Source organism: Rhincodon typus, chromosome 29, assembly GCF_021869965.1.
Source record: "Rhincodon typus isolate 14 chromosome 29, sRhiTyp1.1, whole genome shotgun sequence".
In the NCBI taxonomy this organism is placed as follows: Eukaryota; Metazoa; Chordata; class Chondrichthyes; order Orectolobiformes; family Rhincodontidae; genus Rhincodon; species Rhincodon typus.
Genome location: NC_063360.1, coordinates 36,305,293 through 36,314,008, shown reverse-complemented (window position 1 = coordinate 36,314,008; position 8,716 = coordinate 36,305,293). Strand labels below are relative to the sequence as shown.

The following is an 8,716-nucleotide window of genomic DNA, read 5'->3' as shown; positions in this document are numbered from 1 at the left end:
AAAACAAACCCAGCCAGGACTCAGCTATGAAATGTTCTGAACAGTACAGCAGAGTAAGGATTACAGACCAAGATTTGAACGGGTTATTTGAAGAAAGGATAAAGACAGGTGTTTTCAAGTGAGTGTTGCGTTACTGAGAGATGCCGATTTGAATGTCTGGGTTTTGAACTCAATTTTGATCCAGCTGCTGATTATTGTAACTTGCAATTGCCTGTAGCTACTACCTCAGACAGCTGTAGGTTTAGTGTTTAATGGCTGAATAAATATCGTTTTGGTGAATCAGGGGGAGCAGATTTCGGACTGAGTTGAGGAGGAATGTCTTCACCAAAGGGTTATGAATCCCTGCCCAGTGAAGCAGTTGAGACCACTTCGCTGAATGTTTTTTAAGGCAAAGATGAATAGATTTTTGAACAGTAAAGGAATTAAGGGTTATGGTGAGTGAGCGGGTAAGTGGAGCTGAGTCCATAAAAATGTCAGTCATGGTCTTTTTAAAAGTGGAGCAGGCTCAATGAGTCAGATGCTCGACTCCTTCTCCTGTTTCTTACATTCTAATGAATCAGTTAATGTGGGCTCCACTCACTCTCTCCTGCTGAAGGTGTGTTGTGCTCTGGCTGATGCACTGTGGCAGGTTTCAGAATGGATCAGGGACTCGGGGGGAGAGAGTACAGGTTCTCATGCCCAGCTCTTGAGGATTGGTAATGGGTCGAATTCTCACTGGACCATTGGGCTGCTCTCACATTAGAGAGAGACGTGACTGGTGGTGGCTTAACCTGAAGGTGATCACACCCGAGGTAAGGGAAAAGGTTGAGAAGGAGAGTCCTTTGTGATAACCAAGGAATGGCGGATGGAGTTTAGATAAATGCAGTTTGTTGCTTTTAGTTAAGACTAACCAGGTCAGGACTTACATAGTTAATGGTAGGGCTCTGGGGAATGCTGCCAAACAAAGAGACCTAAGGGTGCAGGTACATGGTTCCTTGAAAGTGGCAACACTGGTAGTTAGGGTGGCGAAGAAGGCACTTGGTATGCTTGACTCCCACCATGCAGTTCCCAATGATGTCCTTTACAAATGTCGTAGAGTCATACAACATGGAAACAGACCCTTTGGTCCAAGTATTCATCACAGAATCCCCTACACTGTGGAAATGGCCATCCGGCCCATCGAGTCCGCACCAACCCTCCAATGAGCATCCACCCAGACCTATTACCCTGCCTACCCCAGTGACTCTGCATTTCCCATAGCCCATCCACCTAACCTGTACATCTTTTGGCTGTGGGAGGAAACCTATACAGACATGTGGAGAATGTGCAAACTCCACACACATAGTTACCTGAAGCCAGAATCGAACTCAGGTCCCTGGTATTGTAAGGTAGCAAAGCTAACCACTGAGCCGCAGTGCTGCCCACACTGAACATGTTCCCAAACTAAACTAGTCCCACTTGCTGCATTTGTCCCGTAGCCTTCCAAACCTTCCCCACTCATGAACTTATCCAAAAGTTTTTTAAACATTCTAACTGTATCTGCAACCACTGCTTCCTGATTTGATTGAATTTCAGAACAGACTGGAGGGGCGGATTGGCCTCTGCCTGTTCCTGTATTCCTGCATGTTTCTGGCCAGCACTGCAGGTGGAGAGGGTGGGATCGGGTTGAGGTGAGTTGACATGATGTTGCTATAGTGACTGATAATGCAAACATCCACATGTGGCACCCTGGCACTGACCAGAAAGGAAGGAAGGAACCTGAATTTGCCTGATTGACACCACATTCTCAAACATTCAGTCCCTCCCCACTGCTCAGCAGCAGTGGCATGTTCCATCTACCTTCAGTCCATAAGACGCAGGAGTAGAAGTTGGTCAGTCAGCCCATTGAACCTGCTCTGCCATTCAATGAGATTATGGCTGATCTGATAATCCTCAACTCCACTTAGATTCATAGAGTCATGGAGATGTACGGCACAGAAACAGACCCTTCGGTCCAACTCGTCCATGCCGACCAGATATCCTATATAAATCTAGTCCCATTTGCCAGTATTTGGCCCTCCAATGATCCATGGAAAATAACGCCAGCTTATTCAGCCTCTCCCTAAAAGCTCAAACTCTCCAACCCTGGCAACATCCTTGTAAATATTTTCTGAACCCTTTCAAGATTCACAACATCCTTCCTATAGCAGGGAGACCAGAATTGCACACAGTATTCCAAAAGTGGCCTCACCAATGTCCTGTATAGCCTTAACATGACCTCCTTTCCTGCCTTTCCCCCATAACCCTTGATTTTCCTTACTGATTAATAATCTGCCTATCTCAGCCTTGAACATACTTAATGACCCAGCCTCGACAAAAGAAGAGAAAAAAGATCCTCCTAATCTCTGTTTTTAATGTGCAAACCCTTTTTCTGAGATTATAACCTCTGGTCCTATACTCTCCCACAAGGGTAAACAACTTTTCTGCATCTATTATCCCAAGTCCCCTTAAGAATCTTGTGTTTTGATAAGGTGACACTGATACAAGATGCATGGAGAAATTTGCCAGGCCACCTTGGATAGCACCTTTCAAACCCACAGTCTGCTCATCTAGAAGAAGGGCAGCAGATACATTGGAACACCACCTCCTGTAAGTTCCCCTCCAAGCCACTCACCATCCTGACTTGGAAATATATTGCCATTCCTTCAGTGTTGCGAGATCAAAATCATGGAATGACCTCCCTAAGGGCATTGTGGGTCTATCTACAGCACATGGATTGCTACAGTTCAAGAAGACAGCTCACCACCATGTTCTGAAGAGCACCTAGGGATGGGCAATAAATGCTGATCCAGCCAGCAATGTCTACTTCCCATTAGTGAATATATTTAAAAAACTAGGCTGCACCATCTGCCATGTTCTGGATACTTTAACATCGATGAGATACTTGTCAAGGGTTGTCATTTAAGGAAATTAGACAAAAATCTGCCTCCTGAACAGATAAACTTTCATACATAACCAGATGTAACCCAGGTACATGTTGAAAAGAACCAGAGGTAACATGAGGAAATATTTTTGATGTTGGGAGGGTTTAGGATTTGGAATAGTTTGGTGAAAGCAGAGTTTTATCTGTGTTCATGAGATATGAATGTCATTGATAAGTTGCAGCATTTATTCTCCATCCCTAGAGATCCAAGAACAGCCTTTGCAAGGTAATTGTATAAATAATGGAAGAAAAGAATTTTCAGAGATATTTCTTGATTCATTCATGGGATGAGGGCGTCGCTGGCCAGGCAGCATTTATTGCCCATCCCTAATTGCCCAGAGGGCGGTTATGAGTCAACCACATCGTTGTGGGTCTGGAGTCACATGTAGGCCAGACCAGGTGAGGATGGCAGTTTCCTTCCCTAAAGGACATTCGTGAACAAGATGGGTTTTTCCAACAATTGACAATGGATTCATGGTCATCATTAGACTCTTAGTTCCAGATATTTATTGAATTCAAATTCCACCATCTGCTGTGGTGGGATTCGAACCTAGGTGCCCAAAACTTTATCTGGGTCTCTGGATTAACCGTCCAGCAATAATACCACTAAGCCATCGCATATGGAGAAGAGTTTGGAGGGGACTCTCCGTGGATTGTTTTTTAGAGGATAGACTGGAAGCTTGATGGTCCCAAATCTGTGACAAAGGTCTTTTGTTTAGGCCTTTTGTTTGTTGCTTAGAAGTTGATTCTATTTTTTTGGTCACTGGGCGAATGGGACTTAGCACGAGTTAGGATATGGGACCACAGAGGTTTGGATGAGCTAAATTTAAAGAGATTGGAAGTTGAAAGTTTAGCAAGGAAAATGTTGGAGAACTTGAGCCTAGAGGTAACAAAAATAAGACACTTTATTACAACAAAAGTGGTGAGCATAACTTATATTTATTATAGGTATCAAATTGATTCAGCAGCACTTCAAGACCTGGTAGAAGAAACAACATTAAAATTAATCTGAATCTTGCCTCAGTAGTGTGCTTGCCTCAGAGCTGGGTAGAGTTTACAGCAAATAACTAGTGTTTGGGGCTAACAGACTAACACAACACATTATGATCCCCAGAGCACAATGGAAAGATGTAACAAGCATGGGTTTAATGTTAGGTGAATGGGTCCCGCACCTTTGTCTCAATGATTGGTGCAAGATGGAGTGGTAGATTGTGAGTAGTACACATGGTGTAAATGTGGATGACACAGTGAGTAATTTCATCGATAGCTGTGAAGTTTGGAACTTGACTGGAAACATGTCTTACAACCCATAGTTAGGGCTGACAAACACACTCTACCCAGGACTTAAAAATGGAACATAAATAGTGCAACAAACAATACAAATACCTGTATATTTGAATCTATCTATCTATCTATATATATATATCTGTAATTATATTAAATCTTATATTAGCATACTGTTGATATTTTTCTCAAAGTCTTATGTCCACATTTACAATGAGGAATTTGCATGTAAACTTGTCATGCTATAATCACACTATCGCCCTGAGTGCAGGCAGTTCCACCACTGACCCAAAGCTATAATTACAGCATGACATGTTTACATAGGCATTTACCACTATCATCGTGAAGGATATGACTCTGCAATGGAAAATCTAAAGTTAATGTTTTAGCTCATGACTTTAAATCGAGGGGTAATGGAAACACCTACGCATACCTGGTCTAACTAACCCCCACCCTCTATGCCCATCTCACCCAAAGTGACGCTTAGTTTTAGCTCATAATGAGCAGCACCATAGTACATCTACTAATGATCTATTAAACCCGTCCAACAAACAGGCCCCTAATCAAAACACAACAAACTCACCAAATAGAAAGAAACATAAACAATAGCAATCTGAAATGCAGGGATATGGGCAGATCAAACTGCATCAGGGGGAGAAATGAGAAGCTAGCATTTCTGGATCCTGGCCTCCTCAGAATTAATGTCCTTAATGTTTTTGGTTTCAGGTGCTGACAGGGTGGGCAGTGCCTCTCATACAAAAGCTTGAAATAAGCAAAGGTCATTCAGCCTATCCAATACACTCCTCCACCATGCGACCTCAGTCACAGATAGCTCTCCCTCTTTCACCGCACCCACCGCCATACCAGCAGATCTCCAAATCCTCTCCCTCATCACTATCTGAATCAAACAAATCTGATATATCTCTGTAACCAACTTTCTTCTTTCTTTAAACAAGTGTCCCAGGAGCCAGTTCTGTGCTGCAGGAAGAGAGGAGGATAATTTTAAAGTCCAAGCTTGCTCAAGATGTGTTTGTTTATAACCCTCACCTTCTGAGTTCACTCTATAAGCTAACAACCTTCTCATTGGTACCTTTCCCTACGCTCTCTAATTTCAAATACACCATGATCTTTTCTCCACAATCATCCACATATCTCTTCCTTGAACCCATCCACATCCTTTCTTGTGAAGTATGATGGCCTAAACTACAGAACAAACTCCAAAAATTAATTGCATTTCCTAATCTTGTCCATGATGTGTATAATTTTAAATTGCACCTCAAGCTCAATGTACAATGTGCATGGTTGCATCTATTTATCTGGGCATTTCTTATTTTCGCACCATGCCCAGACTACCCCTTTGCAGAATGATTGCAGGAACAATTATTACTAACCTCAGTGTAACCTCTCTCTATTTCTCTTCCTCATCAGATCGGATGGCTACCAGTAATTGATCTATTTCATGGCCCACAACAATCAGAAAGATAAGCCATTCACCACAGATGATGCACAACACAAACACAACTATTGTAGCACTGAGAATCAGTGGGGAAATCGAAGGGAAGGTCCACTTTGTGGGAGATAGTGAGCGCTCTGAGCTAAGAATTCTGTTCCTCATCTCCTTGCTTCCTTCCTCTTTTTCCCAATCCTGCTTCTGTAAAAGCTTGTGCCTTACTCGAGTATGCTGCTCTCTGAGACCAAGCAAAAAATAAGGAGGGTTAACATGTTCATCAACTGTGGGATGCATCACATTTAAGGCTAATCATCTCCTGACGCAACTTCCTTACACCTATATGCTTCCCAGGAAAAACTAGGAAGGTGGATGGTTGGATCACTAGTTAGCTTTCAGCAATAGGGATCAATTTCCAACCATGTACCCCTTGCCACTTGGTATGTCAATCGAAACCAATTGTGATGCTGCTTAGTTTTACCATGACTGGGATCTGGCATCCCAGCAGAGACTCAGGTCAAAGTGGGATGCCTTGCAATCAGCTGAGTGTCTCTCCCACTTCCATCTCCAAAACCGAACACGCACACATGCATTCACACGCATGCACACACACGCACACACATCCATACAAACACACACTCGTGTACACACACGCACACACATGCATATACACACGCACACGCGCACACACACACAAACACACACACACCCAATGTCTCTTGGGCAACTCAACATGACGCTAGCCACAATTATTGACAGATGCAGGCATTCATAAGTGAAATATTGACAGATTCAGGTATCCCTAAGTGAAATATCCTGGTCCCTACCTGATAATATGGGGAACAGCAACTTAAAATACATCACAATCACAAAAAGTATGCCTAAACCGGGCCTGTTGATCATGCTTTTGCCTCTTTATGCTGCATAAAAATCATTCTCTACAACAAAGTCACATTTATGGAATTTAAAAGAAAGAAAGATAGGTCAGAATTCTCAACAAAAAAAACCTGCGTGCAATCTTGACGAGATAAATAAAACTGATTTATGCTAATGTAGAACATGATTTAAAACTGTTTCTGAGGAGATGCATTTTCCAGGACTTTTACAAGGAACCTGTTGTGCTGGTTCCAGGATTTCTGGAGAATGCAGCTCCTGCCGCAGGAGTCAATGCTGTGTTTATGCATTTTCACTTTTAATTCCAGTCAGTTTTCATCTTGCTTGAATCCATTGTCCCAAAAACCATCTCTTCTTAAAGTTGTACGATGCAGTCGGTTCCCGGGTAGTCTGGGGGATTAAGCTCGTATTTCTTCTGTAGGTCATCAGGAAGGTAACGACCAGCGAGAAAGTGGAACTTTCCGGAAAATTGTGTGGCACATTTCTTTGGTGCTGCCAAGGAAACAAGGACTTCTGGATTGATGCCCTCAGTGTTCCCCTTTTCGACATCCCAGCCTGTTTGAAAAACGAAGGTAATTTATTATTAAAGTCAGGCTTGATGTGGACTTTTTTTAAAAAATTGCCATCATTTAATGCTGATCCCTAATTGGCCCCTTAATCTGAGTGGTTTTTGAGGACCATTTCAGAGGGCAGTTAGGATGCAACCCTATTGCTGTGGTCTGAAGTCACATGTAGGGAAGACCAGGCAGTTTCTTTCCCTAAAGGACATTAGTCAACTAGATGGGTTTTTACAACAATTGACTTGGTCACATTTAGGCGAGATTTTAATTCTAGATTTTGTTTTCAATTGAGTTTAAAATTCATCATCTGCCATGGTGGGATTCGAGACCTGTCCCAGAGCACACTAAGTCACTGCCTCACATTCAGACATACAGAGTTGGAAAGCCTCTCTTTGTTCTAGTTTCATAGTTGTTGGATCACGATCCTAGAAGCTCCATACACACTATGGGAGCACCTTCTCCATTCAAACTGCAGTTTTCAAAAGCTGGATCATTACTAACTTCTCAAACTAGGTTTGAATAATGAATAAACTGGGCCCGAAACGTCAACCTTCCTGCTCCTCTGATGCTGCTTGGCCTGCTGTGTTCATCCAGCTCTACACCTTGTTATCTCAGATTCTCCAGCATCTGCTGTTCCTGCTATCTTTGAATAATGAATACCTTTCTTCCAGCCATATCCAGAGAACACATTAAAGACAAAGTGAGAGTAAGAGCAAATTACTTCCAATGCTCATATCGTACTGATAACAACAAATGCTGGAGATCACAGCGGGAAAGGCAGCATCCATGGAGAGAGAGCACGCTGACGTTTTGAGTCTAGATGACTCTTCGTCAGAGCTGAAGTGAAGTGTGGAGGGGGCAGCAATTTTTATGCCATAGTTGGGGGGGGTGCAGGTGGAGTGTAGAGTGCTGGGGGAGAAGGTCGTTGATAGTTCAGATTAAGTGATCGGAATGTGAGAATGGCAGGACAATGGTGTGTCTAACTGTCAGACTGGAAAGAGCAGACAGTCCCACTGGGGTGGGGGGGAGGGGAGAGGGGACATGGTGACAGAGAATGTAACAAGTAAAGGTAAAAGAAAGGGAAGGAACGGGAGTAGGTTCACAATTTGAAGGTGTTGAACTCAGTATTAAATCCAAAAGGTTATAAAGTGCGTATTAACATGACAAATATTCATGACAAAGTGGGTATTGACATTTTACGAAGCATTGGTGAGGCTTGGGTGTACTGTGTACAGTTTTGGACTCCTTAAATCAGGAACAACATACTTGTTTTGGAAGCAGTTCGGAGACCCATTACACTGATTTCTGGGTTAAAGAGATGTCTCAGAAGAAAAAGTTGAGAAGATTAGGCCTACACTCATTGGAGTTTTGAAGTTTGAGAAGTATCTTATTGAAATTTATAGAATTCTGAGGGGACTTGAGAGGGAAAATGCTGAGAGGGAGCATGCCGAGAGGGATCATGCTGAGAGGGATAATGCTAACGGGGAGCATGCTGAGAGGGAACAGGCTGAGAGGGAACATGCTGACAGGGAGCATGCTGTCGGGGAACATGCTGAGAGGGAGCATGCTGAGAGGGAGCATGCTGAGAGG

General features: G+C 43.1%; 1 protein-coding gene across 1 annotated transcript in view; it reads right to left on the bottom strand.

Moving 5' to 3' along the window:
• Nucleotides 1-6,921: 6,921 nt before the first annotated feature.
• Nucleotides 6,922-8,716, bottom strand: part of yjefn3 (YjeF N-terminal domain containing 3) — a 125,354-nt gene continuing 123,559 nt past the window's right edge. The window contains exon 6 of the mRNA XM_020529426.2: nt 6,922-7,121. Coding sequence (XP_020385015.1) covers nt 6,922-7,121 — 200 coding nt within the window. The remainder of the gene's footprint in view (nt 7,122-8,716) is intronic.